This window comes from Cebus imitator, unplaced genomic scaffold (genome assembly GCF_001604975.1).
Source record: "Cebus imitator isolate Cc_AM_T3 unplaced genomic scaffold, Cebus_imitator-1.0 Scaffold59, whole genome shotgun sequence".
NCBI lineage: Eukaryota > Metazoa > Chordata > Mammalia > Primates > Cebidae > Cebus > Cebus imitator.
The window spans coordinates 3191110-3214522 of NW_016107374.1; the positions used below are offsets into that span (position 1 = coordinate 3191110).

The 23413-nt window shown below is 43.4% G+C and overlaps 1 protein-coding gene across 2 annotated transcripts in view; it reads right to left on the minus strand.

Annotated features, from left to right (window-relative positions):
• Positions 1–8581: 8581 nt before the first annotated feature.
• The window catches only part of TBX5 (T-box transcription factor 5), a 52854-nt gene continuing 38022 nt past the window's right edge, over positions 8582–23413 (minus strand). For both annotated transcript variants that reach the window (XM_017529518.2, XM_017529517.2), the window contains exons 8-9: positions 19570–19796; positions 8582–9377 (exon numbers count right to left, since the gene is read on the minus strand). In XM_017529518.2, coding sequence (XP_017385007.1) covers positions 8803–9377; positions 19570–19796 — 802 coding nt within the window. In that variant the 3' untranslated portion in view covers positions 8582–8802. The remainder of the gene's footprint in view (positions 9378–19569; positions 19797–23413) is intronic.

Genomic DNA, 23413 nt, shown 5'->3' on the forward strand with positions numbered 1-23413 from the left:
AGAAAGAAGAAAGAAAGAAAGAAAGAAAGAAAGAAGAAAGAAAGAAAGAAAGAAAGAAAGAAAGAAAGAAAGAAAGAAAGAAAGAAAGAAAGAAAGAAAGAAGAAAGTTTCAGAGAAAAAGAGAGAACCCAATGCCCAATGAGGCTGGAGAAGGAAGGCCTAGTTAGAGCTGGTAAGCCCCTGACTCAGTTTGGGCTCACTCCGAGGGAAGGATTTGGGAGGATTTGGAAGGTGATCGTAGGGAGGAAGAAGGATGAAAGGAGAAAAAGCCAAGTGATTGAGTTATTGAGCTGATTACCACTCCAGGCAACCAGAGTGCAGACCTCGGCAGACCCTCTGAGGAATTGTGTAGAACATACCTCTAAACTGTCCCTCCAAAGGACAGGAGGCTGGAGCCTCTTTCCACCAGCTCCCCACCCCCTCTACAGAGTGTTCCCAGAGTCATTATTTTGTGACTGTGCCTGCATTCAGGCCAAGGGAGCCTCTCAGCTTTAGGGAGAGCCCTGCTGCAGAAAAACAGATTTGTGGTGGAGCTCAAGGTAGGATGCTATCCGCATGCACTGAGCCTTCTGCCCTAACTATGTCTGAAATTAGAGGTAGGCAAAGAGGATGCAAGACATGGCACAGGAACCCTCTGCTACAGCAACCTCGACATGTGAAACCCCATCCTCCAATGAGCACATATGGTGAGTCATTCTTCATCCATTTATTCAGGTCATAGTCAACACCTTTCAGGGTGAAAATACAAGCAATGAAGACTGGAGCATTCCTGCCTCCATGAAGCTCTTTTTGTCCCAGGAAAAAAAAATTACAGTTCAAGAAATGAGAAGATCCCAATACTTTGAGAGGCTGAGGTGGGAGAATTACTTGAGCTCAGGAGTTCAAGACCAGGCTGGGCAACATAATGATACCCAATCTCTACCAAAAAAAAAATAAATAAATAGAAAAGAAAAAAAGGGATGAAGGAGGAAGGAGGGAAGGAAGGAAGAAAGGCAGGCAGAAGGAAGGAAGGGAGGGAGGGAGGGAGGGAAGGAAAGAGGGAGGGAAGGAAAGAAGATCAACTGTGATTAACGTTTAAAAAAAAAAAACAGAAGATTCTCCTAACTCATTATGTCATAAGGATGGCATAAAAGTCCTCCTGAGTGAAGTTATGGTTTTTAAGCCTCTGTTATTAAATGTGTAGAGAGGGCCAGATGCTCTGCTGAATGCTTTATATAAACTCTTTCTTTCATCACTACATCAGGCCTGGAAGGCAGATCTTATCACTTCCACTTTGCAGAGATGAAAACTGAGGCTTGGGGGAAGTGAATAATTTGCTCACACACCAGAGGACTAGCTGGGCTTCCAACACCAGGAAACCAGCGTTTAGCCACAAGATTACAAATCCTCCTTTACTTTTCCTGTGATCGACATCTCCAAGGACATGCCACCCAAAGCACTGTTCTGTCACACTCCAGCCACCATCTCCTTCTGCCTCTCCCTCTCTTCTTTTAGGCTCATGGGAAAGGACAGAGATGACATGAATCATTCCATCCCCTAAAGGAGTGGGAGCAGCATGGAATGGACGACAAGCCACCATGAGCTGGGTCACACTGCACTATCACCATGGTGCTTGGTATACGGACTAGCACATGGCAAACAAATGAAAGCTATTACTGCCATTGCCACTACCCTTATCAACACTGGAGGGACATCAGTCAAACGTCAAAACTCTGCCAGGAATAACCTTCAACTTGCACACCAGGCTGTTTCCTCCACCCCAACACTCACAGCTCTGGGAACTGAAACCAAGGATGCCTAAACCAACATATTCACTGGGATTAACATGCATGACTTCTTTTTAAGTGTAATAAAAATGAATTCTGGCCAGGGGAGTGGGCTTCCACTTATAATCCCAGTGACTCAGGAGGCTGAAGCAGGAAGATTGCTTGAGGCCAGGAGTTCAAGACCTGCCTAGGCAACATAGTGAGAACTCATCTCTTAAAAAAAAAGAAAAAAAAAATTAGCCAGGTATGGTAGTGTGTACCTACAGTCTCAGGTACTCAAGAGGCTGAGAGATCACCTGGGCCCAGGAGATTGAGGCTGCAGTGAGTTGGCACTCTACTCCAGCATGGTCAACAAAGCAAGATCCCATCTCTTTAAAAAAAAAAAAAAAAACCTTCTGAATTTAGAAAAGGTAAGATGCTGGTGATCAGTTTTTAGAGATGTAAAAATTATTCTCTTTCTTCTTTGTTGCCATGAAGGTCCAAAGTTGACAATCACTTACAAAACCAGCTATTTATTTATTTTTTAAATTTTATTTTGTTATTTTTAGAGAGAAGGTCTTCTTCTGTCCCTTAGGCAGAAGTGCAGTGGCTCAATCATAGCTCGCTGCAACTTCCAACTCTTGGACTCAAGCAATCCTCCTGTCTCAGCCTTCCAACTAGCTGAGACTGCAGGTAATCATGTATATCACCATGCCAGGCTAATTTTTAAAATGTTTATAGAGATGGAGTTTCACTATGCTGCCCAGGCTGGTCTTGAACTCCTGGCCTCAGGCTATCCTCTTCCCTCAGCCTCCCAAAGTGCTGAGATTATAGGTGTGAGCCATTAGCCGCTGCACCCAGCCCAAAGTCAGCTATTTAAACACGATTTAAGATGATGCCTGTGGGAAAGCTGTGTTTTAATGATTGTTGAAAGTGATGATAATGACGATGGTGGTAATGTTGGTGTTTTCCTAGCCTCTACTGAGTTCAGGTCTATTATTAAAATAGTAGATCATAGGGGCAAACTTCCCAACAAAAGAAAGAGGATAAAGACAAGAAGCAGCAGCATTAATAATTATAAATCCAACCAAGCTCAGTGGCTCACCCCTGTAATCCCAGCACTTTGGGAGGCTAAAGCGGGCAGATAACCTGAGGTGAGGAGTTCAAGACCAGCCTGACCAACATGGAGAAACCCCGTCTCTACTAAAAATACAAAATTAGCTGGGCGTGGTGGCACGTGCCTCTAATCCCAGCTACTTGGGAGGCTGAGGCAGGAGAATCGCTTGAACCCGGGAGGCAGAGGTTGTGGTGAGCCGAGATGGTGTCATTGCACTCCAGCCTGGGCAACAAGAGCAAAACTCCATTAAAAAAAATTATAAATCCTAGTTAATCCTTTCATGAGCTAACAACTATTAAGCATATTCTCTATACCAGGTGATACAGTTTGGCTGTGTCTCCACCCAAATCTCATCTTGAATTGTAGCTCCCATAATCCCCACATGTCCTGGGAGGGATCCCATGAGAGATAATTGAATCATAGGGGGTGGGTCTTTCCAGTGCTGTCTCCTGATAGCAAATAAGTCTCACACGATCTGATGGTTTTATAAAGGGCAATTCCCTACACAAGCTCTCTTGCCTGCTGCCATGTAAGACGTGCCTTTGCTCTCCTTCACCTTTCACCAGGATTGTGAGGCCTCCCCAGCCATGTGGAACTGTGAGTCCATTAAACTTCTTTTTGTTTATAAATTACCCAGTCTCAGGTACGTCTTTATTAGCAGCATGAGAACAGACTAATACACCAGGCTCTGTGCTAAACACTTTATTCTCATTGTCTCATTGAAACCTCAGACAAACAAGGACTCTCCGGGGCACTCATAGTAACCCAATTTCATATCTGATCAAATGGAAAGTCAAAGAGGTTGAGTGACTTGCCCAAGGTCACAAAGTCAGTAAATGACAGAGTGAATTTTGTAACCTAGTTCAATGAGAGAACAAAGGTGAGGTAAGTGAGTGCCTGATTCAACACGTGTGAGTTGTGTTTATTAAAAGGGAATAATAGCTCATCCCAGGACCACAGCCTAACCTGCCAAGATGACCAAGAAAGCACACAAGTAGCGCCCTCAGAAAAGTGGAAACAAAGAAGTATCCAGGCATCACCTTGTTTTTGAGTTGAAAATGGAACATTCCATGGTGAGCACTCTGCCGATCAGTACTGGTACCCAGCTCTGTCACTGAGGGGGCAATGTCTCTCATTACGGGAGCTTTACCTCCTCAAGGGAGACAGGAGTGTCCCATCTTCCTCGCAGACTCACTTCAATGAACAAACAACAAGCTAGATTTTATTTACTAATTCTACTTCAAGTTACAAAGATAATTCATCTTCATGACAAGAAAAACTGTGACATCCCCAAAAGAACAAAGAAAATTTAAACGCCCCAACCCTGTCACTGTTACTGTTATGTGTCCCGGAGTGCTTCTGTTTCAAGTGTGAATGCATGCTGATGCATTTGATAGAATTGAGGGGCTGCTGTGCAAACTACGTGAAGCTTGCTTCTTTTGCTTGCAGTGAATCTTAAACATCTTCTTTAAATCTTCTCCACAAATGTGTGGGTTTTGTTTTTGTGTTTTTGAGATGGAGTCTCGCTCCATCACTCCAGCCAGAGTATAGTGGCACAATCTTGGCTTGCTGCAACCTCTGCCTTCCGGGTTCAAGCAATTCTCCTGCATCAGTCTCCTGAGTAGCTGGGATTACAGGCACCTGCCACCACGCCTAGCTAATTATTGCGTTTTTAGTAGTGATGGGGTTTTACCATGTTGGCCAGGCTGGTCTTGAACTCCTGACTGCAGGTGATCCATTTGTCTTGGCCTCCCAAAGTGCTGGGATTACATGGGATTACAGGCTTGAGCCACCGCACCTGGCCCACAGATGTGTTTCTTAATGGCCATGTGGTATTTCATAACGCAATAATTTATTTAACCAACTCCACATTATAGGATATTAAGGCTGTCTCCTATTTTGCATGATATTAAAAAATCATGATAGACTTTCTAGAAAATAAATGTTTATATACATCTCTGATTACTTCCTTTGGACCAATTCTCAAAGCAGAATTATCAGATTAAATTATTTGCACATTAAGACTTTTGATATATTTTGCAAATTCTATTCCCAAAAAGTTTATCTAATTTTTATTCCCAGCCATTAGTGTATGGGATTTCCTTTCTCATTAGCAATAGATCACATTTTTATTAAATACACATTTGCCAAGTCAATTATTTAAAAAATTATATTTAACTTGCATTTCATTGATTAGCCTTTCAAGCATTTGTTGAACATCTACTGTGTTAAAAACTTTACTGGAAACTTTCACAGATATGATCTCACTTAAACACACAACAGTTCTTTGAAACATATAGAATATCTTATTTATGTATGTATGTAATAGAGACAGGGGTCTTGCTATATTGCCCAGGCTTACTCCTGGGCTCAAACAATCCTTCATCCTTGGCCTCCCAAAGTATTGGAATTACAGGTGTAAGCCACCACACCTGGCCAATTATCTCCTTTCAATAAAAAAGGAAACTTAGGCTTGGGCTAACAGGCTTTGTGGTACCCCCTGACACACACCAGCTGTGTAATCTGGGGGAATGTTCGACTTCTCTGAGCTCAAGAATACTAATGAGCTGACCCTCTTGAAAGTTCTTGTGTTTCTTCTGCCCTATAACCTTGAATCCTAAACCACAGAGGAACAGGAAGCCAGGGGGATGCTGTAATACTCCTCTCCTGAGTAAAAAAAAAAAAACCCAAAAAAACAAAAATAAACCCTACCATCTCACACATCCAGAGTACCCACTTACAAACTCACACCTCATTCCTCCATCACAGTCTCTGCCCTGGGACCTTTGCACACGTTGTTCCCTCTGCCTGCAATTCTTTTCCTCCCCACATTATACCTGATTAATTCCTACTCATCATTAGGGCTGTGCTCAAGTGTCACCTCCCCCAGATGGGGTTAGGACCCCTTGCCTTATCCCTCTATGGCACTGTGCACTCTGCCTTTCTAGCAATTTCTCCCACTGCAATTCATTGAGAATGCACATAATTTCCTAAGGACTGTCTCTCACAGAGCTAATTCTAAGTTTCAAAGGGCACAGCCTCTATCTCTTTGCTCATCACTGTGTCCCTGGTACTTACCACATGTCCAGTCAAAAGCAAGCATCCACTAAATATATTATAGGAATATAACAATGTTCATCATGCCTCAGTATGGTTTTATTAATGTCATGATAAAACTACATTAACTCTTGAACACTGCATCCTAATCCTACTGATTCAGTGGAAAAATCCATGATAATCGTTTAGAACCCAAAGAGGTTAACGTGTATTGGTTATGAAACAACAGTGTCCCTTGTCTGATTTCTGAAGGCTGCTGTGAACATGTTTTTAATGGTTTTCTAATGGTGGCAACTGTTTGAGTGGTGGGGTGGGGGTGCTGATCCCTAATTTGGATGATGTTCTTCTGAAAGGATAAGACTGTCTGTTGTATACAGCTGATAAAAGTAGTTTCAAAGGCAATTTCTTCAAAGGCAACTCCTTTTTTTATTAATTGATATCAGAGCAAATATCTATTTGGAGCACAGTCAGAATTTCTTCAGTGAAACTTTGCTAATGCTGTCCTTTGGGGGAACAGGAAAGCCATTGACCTAGTTTCTCCACTGCACTTGAAAGATGCTGAATTGCCATTTCTTTATAATTAATTCACACTTCTCAGGGGTTCTTTGCCTGGGAAAGATCCTAGGGGACCTGATTAAATGAATAATTTGTAATCAACAAACCAATTGTTTCTTTTTCAAGGAGATGTGGCATATTTGATAGCTCTTGATAATCTGAGGGGTGTGGGCATCAAAATTACAAAAACAGAACAAATCTGCAGCACTAATGTACTCACCAATTTGCTGCTCTTTCTGTCCCATAAGTGTTCTAGAGGTCAAGTTCACAAATCCTAAATCCATGGATTTTAAGTAAATACCTGATTCACTGATGGTTCATAAAGTCATTTGCAATGGAACCACCAAAACGCCAGGTTCCAACAATTAATTCAGAGAAAGAGATTCTTGAAAAACCCAAACATTTGGTGTTACATATGGTACGACCAATACCATTTTTAGATAGTTAGAATTCCTAAAGTCTTTTCTTCTCTAATGCCTACACAAATTCCATTAAAACAAAAAAAAGCCTCATTCCAGGGATATAAACCAGTGTATACGTATAGTCGGCTTTATCACACTCAAGGACAATGGATCCCAAATTCCCCTGTGATGGGCACGAGAAAGCACATGGGGTCAGAAATTCACATGAAGGACAACCCCTTCCTGTTTCCTTCACTTCCTATCCCCTCTATTCAGTCAGTAAAAAGAACAGGAAAAAAATGGGTGTTCAAGTTCCTTGTACTTGTTTAAGCACATGGTATTTATTAGGCATTAATGGCACACAAATATAAGGCACGAGTACTTAATTCTCACCCTCCCCCCTTAGCAACATACAGAGACATAATTGCATAGGGACACTCACTTACAACACACTCACACGCTCACGTACTTAAACACACTCAGCCTCACATCTTACCCTGTTCTCTTTATTAGGGTCTGTTTAAAAAAAAAAGAAAGAAAAAAAAATTCTTTTTAATCAAAAAAAGCAAAGCACATTTGAAAGAGGAAAAAAAAAAAAAAAAACCACAAACTTGGTTTTGAGTATCAATAAAATTAAAAGCTCTTGGCCAGCTCGTATGCTGGGTTTCATTTCATGTTATTACTTAATTAGAATTCCTATTTATAAATAAATAGTACCAGTAAAATATTACATCTGAAGAACCCTACCATAACACTTTACTTACACACTTTTTTGTTTTTAATACTGTTTTCTGTTTTCAGTAAACATAGTTTTGTGTTGGCACTGGTGTGGGCGTGATTTCTTTGGAGAGACATCATCGGTGAGTGCGTCTTGCCTCTTCTGTAGAAATTGTGGATTCTGCTTGACAACCAGTTTGGGTTGTTGGTGATGGAGGTTTGGAAGGTTGGGGATGGCCTTGTTTTTTTCATTTTTTTTTTTTTAATCAGGAAGAATATTTATTTTGGCTTTTTGTCCACAACTCTTGTCAGCACAGTTTGAGCTGTTATCACAGTCCTGCCTGTGTGTAAACCAGGGCTTTTTAAGTTTTTCAAAGCAAGCTTTCCGGAGGGGAAGCTATAGGCCATGTTTTAGCGACAGACAGCTGGAAAGACAGAGCTGGCAAGATGGTAGGGCTGAATAAGATAGGATGACAGGGGGCGTCAGTGTTATCCTGACTCCCTGGGTAAGTAGAGGCAAAACTGAGCACCGTGATATTGGAGAAGGCAGGACAAAACCAAAACAAATGGGGACATCACATGGCAGAGGTAGGTGCTTTTCTCAGTCAAGGGGATACGTGGTGAATTTAGGTTTCAGGGATAGTTTATTGGAGGGGAATTCCACAAGTACATATTTTGAAATATACTTGCCTCAGACCTCCCCCCAAATAAGGGACTGGGTCCCATTAAGAAAATTGAAAGAAAAAAATATATTATTATTTATTATATAACAATGTCAACATTAACACCAAGACAGGGAAAGACTCCAACTACGCACTAGGAAAAAACACTCGATGAGGCAAGACTTTCTAGAGCCCAAAAGAAGGAATGGGGGAAGAGATCTGGGCAGTGGCATGAATGTGGCTGGTTGATGAGTGTGGTAGTGGGGGTGGACTCATCTTTTTCTGTGTGTGTGTGTGTGTGTGTGTGTGTGTGTGTGTGTGTGTGTGTTTAAGTTTTGAGACAAAACAAAAAAGTCACATTTTTTAAATTGTGGTTTCAAGCTACTGATTAGATCAGCGTCCAGCGACCTTGAGTGCAGATGTGAACATTGGGTGAAATGAAAAATCTTGTCCGTGGGGTTCTCTTGGCTACTGTCCCTCTCCTTCCCCTTCTCCTCTCTTTCTCTCTCCTCTCTCTAGGAAATGTCTGTTGTGAAGCAGGCCTCACTTTAGCTATTGTCGCTCCACTCTGGCACCATGCCAACTCCGTGCACAGAGTGGTACTGATGTGGGGACAGAGTCCTTGGCACACCATGAGAGTAGAGGAACTCGGGGGGCTGAAGGGTGCCGGGGGACTGCAGGCCAGTCTGAGGCCCACACTGCCTGACCACAGGCTGGTGGGCCACGGAGGTCTGGTGCTGGAACATTCCCTCTCCCAGCTGCGGGGAGCCATGGTTGGCCATGCCAGCCAGCCGGGGGACCAGTGGCCCCGAGGTGAAGTGAGCAGAGAAGTGCTGGTAGGGTAGCCTGTCCATGGGCTGCACGGTGGTGACGGTGCAGCTGCTGTAGGAAGGCATGCTTGGCCACGTGTTGCAGCTGATGTCCTCCAGGCTGGGCACAGGCTCGCTGGGGGGCGCAGAGCTGGCATACATGCAGGCCTGCCGCTGTGCCGACTCTGTCCTGTAGGAGCCACCCAGGCCCTGCTGCTGCGGGTAGCTGGAGCGGTAGAAGGAATCTTCTTCACTGGGTGATGTCTCCATGTAGGGCTTCTTATAGGGATGGTCTGTGGTGGAACATTCTTCCTCTGTGAAGACAGGAGAGACAGCAATGAGGCCAGGAGTGAGCACCAGGCAGCTAAAAGTGGAGACAGTTATTTGGCCAAAGTACTGAAGAACAAAGCCTGAGAGATTGTTAGCCCTCACCGCCATTCTGAAAATGCAAGGGAAGTGGGGTGGACTGTAATGGTGAAGACCTTGGGCTATGGAGTTCCATGCAAACAGTTTGACCTTTCTGGATTCAGTTTCTTCATCTGTAAGATGGAAAGGATAATAATAGCCCTTCCTACAGAGGGCAGTGTTGAGGAATTAAATGGGAAAATATATGAAGCACTTAGTCCAGAACCCAGAAACATTCAATAAACAGCAACTAGCCAGGTGTAGTGATACACACCTACAGTTTCAGCTGCTTGGGAGGCCGAGGCCAGGGGTCGCTTGAGCCCAGGGGTTTGAGACCCGTCAGGGAACATAGTGAGACCCACACACCCGATCTCAAAAATAAATAAATAGCAATTATTATGATCTTGCCTCCTCTCCAGCATGTAAACTTCGTAAAGGCGGGACATTGTCTGCCATCTCCATCACTATATTCCCGGAACCTAGTAAACACCTACTCTTAATAATAACAGTAGCATCAACAATAAGTCAAAACAAACACATATAGTGTGTGCTCTGTGTAGCATGATTCTAAGCACTCTCCATAAAGTAACACACTTAATCCTCACAACAACCCTACCAGGTGGGTTTTACTATTACCCTCGTCTTACAGATGAGAGAAAAAGGACTCACAGAGGTTAAGAAGCTTGCCCAAAGTTTTACGTGGCTGATAAGCAGTAGAGCAGGATCAGAATCCAAGTAGTCTGACTACAAAGTCCTTGCTTTTCACTTCCTTGCTACATAGAGAAGACATGCAATCAATATTTGTAAGATGGATGGATGATGGATGGATGGGTGGATGGAGGATGGGTAAGTGGGAGGGACCTTGAATGAATGCTCAGATCCTTTCCTGATGCCTCATGTAAGCAGGTGCCTAGTTAATATTTGTTAAGTTGGTACAAGTTAATGTGTTGCTGTTTCCTGCTGAGCAAGTCACTTCCTCCCCTGTGCACTAGTTATTTTCTAGTGTAGGGCAGTGGAGATAGTTCTGTCTCTGAAAGGGAGTCTCCTTTCACCACTTTGGGGTCCCTGGCCCCTTTGGAAACAAGCAAAAGTGCTGGACTCTTTCCTAGAAAACTATGCTGAAACACAACGTGTTGAAAACTGCATGTGCATACAAGGCTTTGCATACAATTTCAGGGGATTCGAAGACTCCCTAAAACTCAGACCCCAGGTTAAGAAGCCTAGACATGTCTGGATTTGAATCAGGCTCCTTTATTAATGTCTGTGTGATACCAGTAGACACCAGCACCTACGTTCAGAGACTCATCATCATCTCTGAATCAAAGTGAGTAATACTTACCTCAATGGGTAGCTAAGAATTAAGTAAGATTGAGCATATACACCTCCTGATGCCCATCAACATGAGCAGCTCTTTTTTGCAGGGGTAACACTACCAGTCAATCTGATGGTAGATATAATTCACAATAATACCTTCAAGTTATTCCCTTCAGGGTAAACAATACTTGGGGATACCTACCAAAGTGTAAAGCCCAACCCAGACTCATTTATTAGCTGAAATTTTACCTTCTGGACTGAAAATTATCTTTCTTCATCTTCCTATCTTGTTCTAGTCAGTAAATGTTAAGAAATTATGTCGGTCTTTAGAAGGGGTGAAGAAAAATGAAACACTGAGGCATCCGTGCAACTCACTGTGATGGCTGATGGCCATGAAAACAGAATACTGAACTAAATAATGAGAGGAAATGATCAGAGATACTATTTATTGAGCACCTACTATGTGACCTTACTCTTTATCTCACAGTAATTTTCCTCAAGGTGTCTACTGTCATGCCTGTCTCACAAAGGCAGAAACTAAAGCTCAGAGAAGTGACTTGCCCAAAGTCACATGGCTGAGAAACAACAGAGGCTGGAATCCAAGCCAGATTGGATTGACTCTGCCTACACACCTTGCTTCCCACTCTCTAGATTTCTAATATCCAGTGCCACTCACGCAATCATACAACAGATCATTACTGAGCTGCTCCCCAGTGCTAGGTATCGCGCCAGGTGCTGGAGAGAGGGTGGTGAACAGGGTAGACATGACCCTGTTTTTGGTGCACGTCCTCGATTCCAGTCCATCCTACCGTGAGCAGTAAGTGAGGGAGGCTGACACTCTGTGACAGAGGGTGTCCTCAGATATAAAGCCTCAAGTAAGCCATTCTTTCAAGAGTAAATCCGGGCCAGGCACAGTGGCTCACCCCTGTAACCCCAGCACTTTGGGAGGCCAAGGCAGGTGGATTGCCTGAGGTCAGGAGTTTGAGACCCACCTGGCCAACATGGTGAAACCCCATCTCTACTAAAAATACAAAAGAGTTAGCCAGGCATGGTGGTATGTGCTTGTAATCCCACCTACTCAGGAGGCTGAGGTAGGGCAATTACTTGAACCAGGGAGGTGGGGGTTGCAGTGAGCCAAGATCATGCCAGCCTGGGTGACAGAGCGAGACTCTGCTTCGGAAAAAAAAAAAAAAAGAGTAAATCCTTTGGCTTTGGTAAAACAGCTCCCCAACCCAGGTAGAGTAGCTTGGGTTTGGGTTCCACCAATCACCTCCATTTGTATCATTGTCCAAGTGACACCCACAGGTAAGCCAAAAGTGTCCACGAACAAAATGTGTCTATGTTGGGGTTCTGCCCACTTAACAGCAAGCACATTTATTTTCAGCTAGACTCTTTCTGGGCCACATCTGGGACCCATAGGATGCCCCAAAAAATTATACCAAAGGAAAAAAGTGAAAAACACACTCTTCCAGGTGTTCTGTCTACATCATGCCAACCATCCAGATGTTTGAAAACATCCAGATGAGTCTTGAAGACATTGATATACTCAGCTTGGTTCTGTCCTCACCACCTCCTCCCTTGATTCCTTCCCTTCCATTCTTCCTTCCACTCCCTAGATTCATAAACCTGAGTGTTTCCATTGTTGCTGGAATCATAACTTTTGGGTTTTCCATTTAATCAGTGTGTTCCTCTTTTCAATAACAGAAAGTACAGCTGCAGGGTACCCTTGGCAAGAGAAAAAAACAAGGCAAACTAACCATTCTCAAGTTTCTGATCCCCTTCCAGATTTGTTACAAGTAAAAAAGGAAGAATAATAAGAAAACGGCCGGAACACATTTTGGAAAATCGTAAAATTATACATTCCAGTCTTTAGTACCCCAAAGATCTAATGCAGAGCACCAAGAAAAACTCAATTTTGGCTTATTGATGAAAGCAGGTCTTGAACATTCTCAAATTCCTCTCAGGCCTCATCACATTGTAAAGAAATTCCAACTCAAGGATCCAAATTTCAGGTCAGTCATGATAAATGTTCTGGATATAATCTCTGTGTTTATTTTGGTTATGGCTTGGTTTCTCTCTTTCTCTCTCTCTCTCTCTCTTCCTCTTTTTGAGAGCCCAATAACTGTTCAACAGTAAATAAATGTCTCCAGCCAAGTCATGATTAGATTTCAGGGTTGGGGCTGTAGTTAGGTATCAAGTCTTCTGATGAGGTGAGTCCACAACTCAGCTTCAGAAAGCTGCTTATTAAGCTTGGTCAATTATATTGCAACTATCCTAAACCCAAATGAGTCTCTTAGGTAACAGGGAAGTTATTCCTGATTCTGACCACTCATTATGGCATGGCGCTATAGAAAACTCTAGTCCTTTGGATTTTTCTAGATGGTTTTGATTCTGGATAAAGTGACTTTAGTAATGCATCCAGGGCACAGATACTAGGGCACAGGGTTATGGCTCCAATTTTCACTGGCCATGTGACTATGGGTGAATCACCAGGTCAGTACAACCTCAGTTCTTGACTGCAAATGGAAATAATACCCGAGCTTTTCATGAGATTTAATTGTGGTAATACTAAGTTCAGGTGAGTTTCTATCTTCCTTGCACATAAAGCGTTCAAATCTTGTCTGTTCAAATGACCTGTGTCTACTCTCTTTTCCCTTTTTCTCTTTTGGAAGACTGGACAGATAGCTTTCTGAAAGGTGTCCCATACTTAAAAGTATATGGGTAGATTACAGAGCTGGAAAGCTCACAGAGTTCTTTAAATATTAATTCTAGTGAGCAAATATTGTCACAATTCCCACATGGGTCATTTCTCTTGCCAATTCAGTTCATTCAGCTGAAGGACCATTGTTGTCTTCCCCGATAAACACCCTGAAACTCAGAGTAGTAATCTCTCTAGCTGAGTGACCTTCAGCAAGTTAGAAAAGTAGCTATAATTCAGGCCTTCTGACTCACAAAACAGTGCTCATTCTGACAGATGTGGCAGATGGCCCTAGGCTTTCCATTTCATGCAACCCTACCTGCTCAGCCAACATGAAAAGGTAGCAACCCTTGACTCTCAAGGATGAGTGGGTGGATGAGTAGATGGATGAATGGGTGGGTAGATGTATGGGTGGGTGAATGGGTAGATGGATGAATGAGTGGGTAGATGGATGGGTGGTTGGGTGGGTAAATTAGTGGGTAGATGGGTGGGCAGATGGATGGGTAGGTGGATGGATGCGTGCATGGGTGAGTGGCTGGATGGGTTGATGAATGGGTGGGTGGATGGATGAGCGGGTGGATGGATGGCTTGATGGATGGGTGGGGGGAGGGATGAGTGAGTGAATGGGTGAGGGGATTGGTAGGGGGATGAGGGTGTGGATGAGTGGGTGGATGAATGAATGAGTGGATAGATGAGTGGATGGATGGGTGAATAGATGAATGGGTGGGTGGGTGGGTGGATGGGTAGGTGGATGAGTGAATAGTGGGTGGATAGGTGGGTGGATGAGTGGATGAATGGATAAGTAGGTGGATGGCTGGGTTTTTTTTTTTTTTTTTGGTGTTCTGTTTTTATTTTTGTTTTTGTTTTGGTGTCCCCATGCTCTTAGCGCTTAGTATAAAGTAGGAAGGGTTGGAATGATATTGTGGGAAGATTCTCAACTAGAAATCAAAAGACTCAGTTTCCAAAATCACCTAGTTACTACCTAAAACTATTAAATTTACATACTGGCTTATTATATGTCTCATCCAGTAAGAATACAAGTTTCTTGTACACAGGAGCCTTTCCACCATGTTGTCCACTTATCCCAAGCACCCAGCACAATGTCCATTATACATTAAGCGCTCAACAAGTAAAGACTAATTGGATGAATCCATCCCAGATCTGCCATTCATCAGCCACATAAGCTTAGAATCTAGCCCTGTCTCTTGGTCCTCCATTAGACCCCTGCAAAGCAGGGGTGGGTGGCATCTCTCCTAGTTCACAGACTGCTGCAGGGAACTGGGAAATCAGCAAACGAATGGATATAAAATTGCTTTTTAAAATACACAGCCCTGAGAAAATGCACCCTTTTCCATATCTAATTCCCCTTCCCCTCTCAATCTCTAACTTTCCTTTGAATATCTGATTCAGTCCGTGGCTTTGCTGAAATCTTTATTTGGGTTGCTTTTAGTTTCTAATGGGAGTGACAGTCAGGGGTGGGAGGGAGAAAGACAGACAAGTGCTCTCCCAGGCCCTGGGGTCCTGGATTTGATTGAGTGGCATTGATAAAAGACCTTCCCAGCTTTTTTGGCTCAATCCATCGGGAGAGATAGTTTGGAGACAGCCGATTCCAAACACAAGGAGCCCTCTGGCCTGCCTGGCCCTTTGACGTTTCACTGGGCCTGACTCCTGGGATCACTGGAAAGGAGACAGACAATGAGGGGAAGTCAGATAGTGGGGCAGGCAGGGGCCAGGGGGAAAACCACCCATGGAGTTATCACTTAACGAGAATCCCAACTGGAAGGAAACCTCCGCTGATTCCTTATCACTTTACAGTGTGGAGGCTGATGATGAATTACTATTTGTTGTCTCCTAGGCAGGACAGAGAGCTCTTGGCTGGAATGCTCCCTGTCACTGGGAGCTCCCTTTTGGGGGTGGAGGGAGGTGAGAAGGGCAGAGGTTTCTGGAAAGGTGAAAGGATTTCTCCAGGGTGCATACACCCCATTCACCTGGAGCCCACAGATCTCAGTGTGCATCTCCAGTCAGGCCACTCAGGAGCTGGGTGACTTTGGGGAAGTTTCCCAGTGGTGGTTTCCAAATCCACAAAGAAGGGGTCATTCTTCACCTTGTTATCGCCAACCAGCCACTAAGTCCTGATTCCACCCACATCTCCAGCTTCCCCTCACACCCTGACCAGAGCCACCATCTCCCGTTTCAGGCCCTATGACGGTCTCTCAATGGGGCTCTGAAGCCAACTCTAGTCTTGTGCTATTATAGCAATGTGACAGCTTCCAAATAACTTAATCACAAGTTTAAATCCCACCAATGGACATGCACTGGTGGGAGGATAAAATCTGATGTCCTTCATTAAAATGGCTTACATCTCGATCCCTGCCTTTCTCTCTAGCCCTCATTCCCCCCACTTTGCCCTTGCCCTGAGTGCCAGCATCTCAGCCTTCTGTTCACTTCCCAGGGGCAGGCTCTTCCTCAGCCAAGGGGCTTCATGCATGCTTTCCTCTATGCATGGACACCCTCACACCTCCCCTTCCCTATCCAACACTCACTCTCCTCAGATCTCAGCCTCAGTGCTTCCCTGATCTTCCACTCTAGACTGATACTCCGGTTTGATATTCCTTAACACTTTGCATATCTCCTCATGGCATTCAATCATTTATTTTATTTTATTTTTTCTTTTTCACCCAGGTTGGAGTGCAGTGATGCAATCATAGCTCACTGCAGCCTCGAACTCCTGGGCTGAAGCAATCCTCTCACCTCAGCCTCCTGGGTTAGCTAAGACCACAGGTATGTGCCAACACACCAAGCCAGTTTTTAAAATTTTTTTTGTAAAGATGGAGTCTCACTATGTTGCCCAGGCTAGTCTCAACTCCCGGGCTCAAGCAATCCTCCAGCCTCAGCCTCAGCCTCCCAAAATGCTGAGATTACAGATGTTAATCATGTGCCAGGCTTCACAATTTTCATTAAGCCATTATATAATTACTTGTGTAATATGTGACCTGCTTGCAACAGTGTGAGCTTCCTAAGGGCAGGCTTGTGGCAAGCACATGTTCATTGAGCACTCATAGGTGCCAGGCACTGTTCTAGGTGCTTCCTGTGGATGATCTAATTTTCTCTCATCCCAACCATATCAAGCAGATGCTACTGCTATTCTCATTTTGCACGAAAGGAAGATAGTTGAGGCCCAGAAAGGTGAAACAATTCGCCCACGGGCACAGAGCTGCAAAGTGTCAGCAACTGGGAGTATTTCTACAGTGGATCAGCCCCCAACTGCAGCTCCCCCTGTGGCCACTCCAAGTTGATCTTAACTTCATCCAAGGAACCTGCAAACACTCCATGAAAGTCAAGTCATAACCTAAGAGGTTTGTGAACCTTGCATTCAAAGCCTCCCCGCCGCATCCTTCAGGAATGCATTTATAAGGATGCTGTTGTAAATATTGAACCTAAAAAGCACCATGATTCTTTTCGACTTCTTCCTGCCCGTCTTTTGGTATGGTATTAATTTAATCGATTAGACCTCCCTAATTCAAACCTGGTGAGCTCTTAACAGGTTTGACCCAGTCTCAAAGACCGATCTTCAGTGGAAAATGAAATTTTGAGATTGTACCGGATGAGCAAAGGTAACCAAGACAGTATAGAGTGGTGGTGAAATGCACAGGTGTAGAATTTGCAGACCAGGCTGGGGTTCAAGAACCACTGGCATTTTTTGTTTGGAACCTTTCTGAGCCTCAGCTTCCCCATTGGTAAAGTGGGTTAATAATAGCACCTACTCTACAGTGTTGTCAAAAAAGCTGGTGGTCTGGGACTTAGGAAGGGTTCCCTTAAATATCATATAAAACAGATTCTGTTTTATATGATATTTAAGGGACCTGTGTCCCATGGGACTTTCTTAACCTCCTGCTCATGCCTAAAGAGGCAGACATATTTGCAGGCATCTGGTCTCCAGTCCATCCAGCAGCAGACTGCTGGGAGTTGGGCCAGGGGGCCTGTTGGAGTGATATTGTTCAGGCCTTTGAGATCCAAGGCGTTTGGACTGACTTCAGGTAAGCCTGGAAATCAGGCCTCACCCAGGTCAGTTCCCAGCCCCATGTAAATACCAATGACAGTCCTTCCCTCCTTTAAAAAGCAAGATTGGTAAATGTCAAATAGTCAAACTCTGTTACTTTCCTCGTGTAACCCTAGCTCCAGAAAAAGCTACCAAAGCATCCATTCCCATCCATTGTTAGCGAGCTGTTTTTCTTCCTAAAGGTCTAGGCACTGGGTGCTGGATTCACAATGGCTTGTGTTGACTACTGAGTCTGTGAGGTTCAACAGGCCACTTTGTAGATTAAAACTGGTGTATTTTGGAGCAAAACAGCTACTACTTTCTGGGTCAATCCTGAGATAACACATGACATGTATGATTTTTTAACATCTTTGCACCAAGCCTTATGAGACAAGTCATACCCCGAGCCCAAATTTACAGACTTTTTTGAAATGAGGCTTGGAAAGGTTAAGTAACTTGTCACTATTTATAAACATTTTTAAATTTCAAAGGTGAACTTCATCCTCACTGATTCTGCAGACCACAGATGTAAGCTTCAGGCTACACCATCCCCTCCATATCTGGCTTCTCAAGCTCTCGCCTAGAGAGGCAGTCTTCTCTGTGCTTCCTCCTGGGACTCACCTTCTGGAGTGATATCTGCCACATACCCAGTCATAGCTGTCACCTACTGGGTACTTGCCAACTATCAGATGCTTTAGGAAATATCATCATTTACAGAGTGAGAAACTGAGGCTAGGAGAGGCTAGAACACCAGGGTGAGGTCACACAAGAAGCAGGGAGCAGAGATGAGATTTGAACCCACGTCTCTCCATCCCCAAAGCCTTCAGTCTCCCCACCATACCATTGCCTACTCCAAGCAATGGTTCTAGCAAGCTGAACTCAATACACTACCTGTGACAAACACTTCTACTCTGGTTCACAAGAAGGCCCACCAGAAAATTATTTCTTTATATAGCTCCTTTAGACTTGGATGACTTACAAAAAAGCCTTTCATTTCTCATGTGGCAAAGAAAACCACAGAATGCCTCAGCTTAGTAGATTTACAGTGGGGGGCTAAAGGGGGAAAATCACTTGTGATTTGTGCCTGTGTGTTGGTTTTGATCAGAACAAAAAAAAGGGGAGTTCAAAATGCACCTGGAAGAAACACTGGCACATATACCAGAGAGGCATTCACAGTCTCAAGGGGTTTTTCTACATCACGGCTTGTAATACAAGCAGGGACCACTGGAAGCAATCTCCCTGCCTACCAGAGGGGGTGGCCAAATAAACTCCATTTTATCCTTTCCAGTCAATTCTTCCTCCTTAGCAGTTAAAAAAAAAAATGAGGCAGTCTAGGTTTATAAAAAAATATCCAAAATGCATTCTAAAGTTTAAAAGAATAAAAAAATCAAGTTACAAAATACATACAGTGTGATTTTATCTATATCAAAAGTTTCATTAAAAAATGTCGGGTGCCGTGGCTCATGCTTGTAATCCCAGCACTGTGGGAAGTCAAGACAGGTGGATCACTTGAACCCAGGAGGTTGAGACTAGTCTAGGCAACATGGTGAAACCCTGTCTCTACAACAACAACAAAAATTTAGTAGGTTGTGTTGAGGCATTCTTGTAGCCTCACCAGCTAGGGAGGCTGATATGAAAGGATCACTTAAGCCCATATGGTTGAGGTTGCGGTGAGCCATGATTACACTACTGCACTCCAGCCAGAGTGAGACTCTGTCTCAAAAAAAAAAAAAAAAAAAGTAAAAATCTAGTTCTTTCTCTGCACTCTCCGTGTGTGTGTGTGTGTTTGTGCATGTGTGCATAAATGAATACAATAGGTCTGAACATTTCAAATAAGCTTTCTTCAAAGAAGGGGCTAGAACTGGGGATGGGAATATATGAAGGGAACCTTTAGTTTTGGCTGTATAATTTGAATTTCTTATCATCCCCATGTATTTTTGTGTTGTTTACATTTTTTAAAAAATGCACACTCCTCATCCCCCTCCCCCCCAGCCCAAGGAAAGGAAAAGATAAGAAATAATGTGAGCTGACCATGGGTGATCACACTTACCTTTCCTCTTGGTGCAATGGTAAATCTGGCTATGCTCCTGGGGCAGTGGGTATGGGTTGGGTGGGGGCAGGAGGTCCTGGGAGGGGCCGGAGACACCATTCTCACACTGGTACTGGGACCCCAGGTTGGATGAGGTGGAGAGAGCTCGAGACTCACTGCTGAAAGGACTGTGGTTGGAGGCCACTTTTTGCCTCACGGTGCTCCTGGGGACCACAGGATATTCTTTACTGAAAGAGAAAAGATGGGAGATAACACTTATCAGTACCCTGATACAGATTTCCTGAGTGGCTGAACCAGGCATGAGAGAATCCACCAGAAAAGTCACAGAATAAGGAAAAATGGGGTCTTTGATGAATGAAATGATCCAGTTATATTCATGTCCATCATATTTCACAAATGTATATTTGGGTACTAACTTTTCATGCCCTATACATTAGGCAAGTAGATTTGCCAACAGTTCTATAACTAAGCAGAAAAGTAAATAAACACCGCCAGTTAAGAACCCCTTCTAACAATCAATAAACACACAGGGTGTTTTGAAATATGTCAATTTAGTCTACCTATGTCTTTGAATTCCCTAATTCGAAAGCTAGTTAATCTAAGTATTTATTTAGACTTAACCTGTGGGTGTCCATCTTTAAAGTGGGGCTCAGGTCATTGCCCAAAGTGTGTAAAAACTGGTAGCTGACCACCTATGAGGGTCAGGTATAATCCTAGGTTACCCTAATCTGGATAGATTGCTGCTTGTGTCCTAGAATTTCCTTCTGAGCTTCTGTCCTTGTGGCCACTGATGTACTTAACTTCTCCATATCTTGGCTTTCCCATCTGTAAAGTAGGGATAATGAATGTCCCCAGTTCAAAGGGCTGTTGATACTGTGAAAAGACTTAGAAAGGTACATGGCACACAGTAAATGCTCAACAAATGGCAACCATCATCATCACTGTTATTGTTTTGGGCAGAGAGAATAAAGAGAGGGAAAAGGGAGTGAGAAAGAAAACAAGAAAGAAGCAGGAAAAGGAACACGGATTTTAAAAAATAGCATGGGATCTAAGATTACGTACCTCCAAATTCAGGCCCTATCCCCCTATCCCTTGCGGGCTGTGTGTTCATCTGACACACAACCCTCCCCTGAGCTTCAGGGCTTATGCAGGCAAAGTAAGCATAATAAAAATTCCATGACATCATAGGTATAGCATCCTTCAATGTGCTCAAAATCTGGTCCTCACACTCTTACGATTGGTCTTCCACATTCCCTTACCTTCAGATTTCATACAAGGTATTCCCATTTTTTTTTTCCTTAGAAGGACTCAGTAGAAACCTCTCCTGGAAGAAGGAAAGTCATGCTATGCAGCACCACAAGGCTCAAAGGAAATGAGATAGGCGGGGGTTGGATCAGACATGGGAGGTGGCAGAGGAGTAGAGAGAAGGGGAGCAGCTTAAAGATAAAAGGGACAAAGAGAGAAATGTCCAAGGATGGGGGAGAAGAAGAGCTTGACCCCTAACATCCCACACTCAGCATTTAGGATGGGACAGGGAATTTTGGGCATGGCATTTACAAACTGCATATATTGCTATATAGCCATTTAAAAAATAGTTTGATAACTATATTTTACATATAATTGGCTTCCTTTGTAACCTGTGTATTCTATTTCATGCACTTAATCATATTATTCTTAGAGGTGATTCATAGGCTCCAACATACTGCCAGAGAGGCCCACGGCATAGGTTAAGAACCCCTATCCTAGAAGGAGCATGTGTCAGTAAATCCCAAACTTCAGTCAGACACAATTTTCACCATGACCTAGAACCATGTATTCTTTAACTTACGACATTTTAAAAAGTCATCATCTATCCAAATAAGTTAAGCTTCACTATAAGTAATCGTATCTGTGAAATTACAGACTTGTGGTACTAATTATATTTCTTTTAATGCAATTAAAACAAATGTTTATACGCCTGTAGTCATCGCAGCTCAGGAGGCTGAAGCAAGAGGATTGCTTGAGCCCAGGAGTTTGAGGCTGCAGTAAGCTATGACTGAACCATTGCATTCCAGCCTGGGTGACCCTATCTCAATCAATCAATCAATGCTTAACTATTAAAATTAAAGAGTATACCTGAAATAATTTCACGTGCAATGAGCTGCACATAAGGCATTTTGAAGGATCTTGAATTCGTCCGTTTCATTTTTTCTGTGACTCTATGTGGTAGGTATTATTTTTGTTCACATTTTACAGATTAGGAAATTGAGGCCCAGGGAGATGAAGCAACTTGTCTAAGGTCACAGAGTTAGAAAGAGACACAACTAGAATTCTAACCCAACATGTCCTTATAACTTTTGTATTGTCTCCTAAAGACTTCTTTCAATTTTTATAACATAATATGCTTTTAGGAGAGCAGGGTTTGGGGACACAAGACTCTTTCCACTTCTATGCTCTCAAGTGTGTGACAATCTCCACCCTGTGTCTCTGCCTTTGTTTGCCATGTGAAAGCACATCAGAGTGGCCAGGCAGGGACATGGAGCATCTGCCAAGTTTCCATGAAGTTACACCCTCAGGATACCCAGGGGTGTCCTAGCTCAGCTTGCCTGTGGCATGTGCCATCTCAGAACCAAAGCTGAAGCCATCTGAGTGGCCGTAGCCATCAGAATCTCCCCCTGGGGCCAGGAGGCTGAAGGGAATGGAATTAGCTTTATAGCTCTCGCTTTGTGGTTCAAGCTACGTCATGGAAAAAAAGAAGAAGAAAAAGTATAATAACAATAAAACATTATAAAAGTTGTCAAAACTCGCTGGCAATTCTATTTAGATCTATTCCAATATTTTGCTGTCAGAGCTCCAGGAGGAAGGGGAAAATCTCTTTTGGTTTTACGTTTTTAATAGGAACTTGTTTTTTTAATTAAAGAAAATAACCCCCAAAAAATGTTGGCTGAGAGAATTTACAAGAGAATGTATCAATGGACTCCATGGAATTCTCTGTTCCATTACTGCCAAATTGCAAAATTGCTCTCTGGAAAGGCCAAGTCCTGCTTTTGATTACTAACACAGAAGTGGGGAAAGCAATATCATCCCAATAACCACTTGCCCCTTACAGCTCATTTCCCTCTAAGGAGCCCAAAACATCTTCCCCATCACTGATCAAGAACATCTCTGTTAATGCCCAAAATACAATGTCCTCAAGCCCCTTTGATAGGTGTCAAAATATGGCCACGGAATGGGGAAGCGACTCCTCAATCATTACAGAAGGATTCAAGACAATGTCAGAATCAAACAGCAGCAGGGCAGTTTTCACAGAGCTCATCCATGGATCAAAGGAACCGATCAATCCAAGAAACGTGGTTAGTATCAATATGGCCGAAATCTCTCAAGTCCTCAAGATGAAAAGATAAAATTATTTTCTTCTACAGTTTAAGAATATCCATGAAGAAGCAAGGACACAAGGGAATTAAAGTGAAAGTTGAAAAGCCCTGTGTCTCTGGAAATACAGGCAGCAAAAGGAGCCTGCTCTGTTTTTAATCATCATCATCATCATTGTTATCTATATTGTTCTTCAAGTGCCTCCTAATGTTCCAGCCACTGTACTGGTTGATTGATACGCTTATCCTGATTTGATCCTGGCAAGAACCTCATTTCCCAGGTACAGTCAGATTTACATTAGAGATACGAAAACGCACATGAGCCAGGCACAGTGGCTCATGCCTGTAATCCCAGCACTTTGGGAGGCTGAGGCAGACAGATCACTTGATGTCAGGAGTTCAGGACCAGCCTGGTCAATATGGCAAAATCCCGTCTCTACTAAAAATATAACAATTAGCTGGGTGTGGCAGTGGGCACCTGTAATCCCAGATAC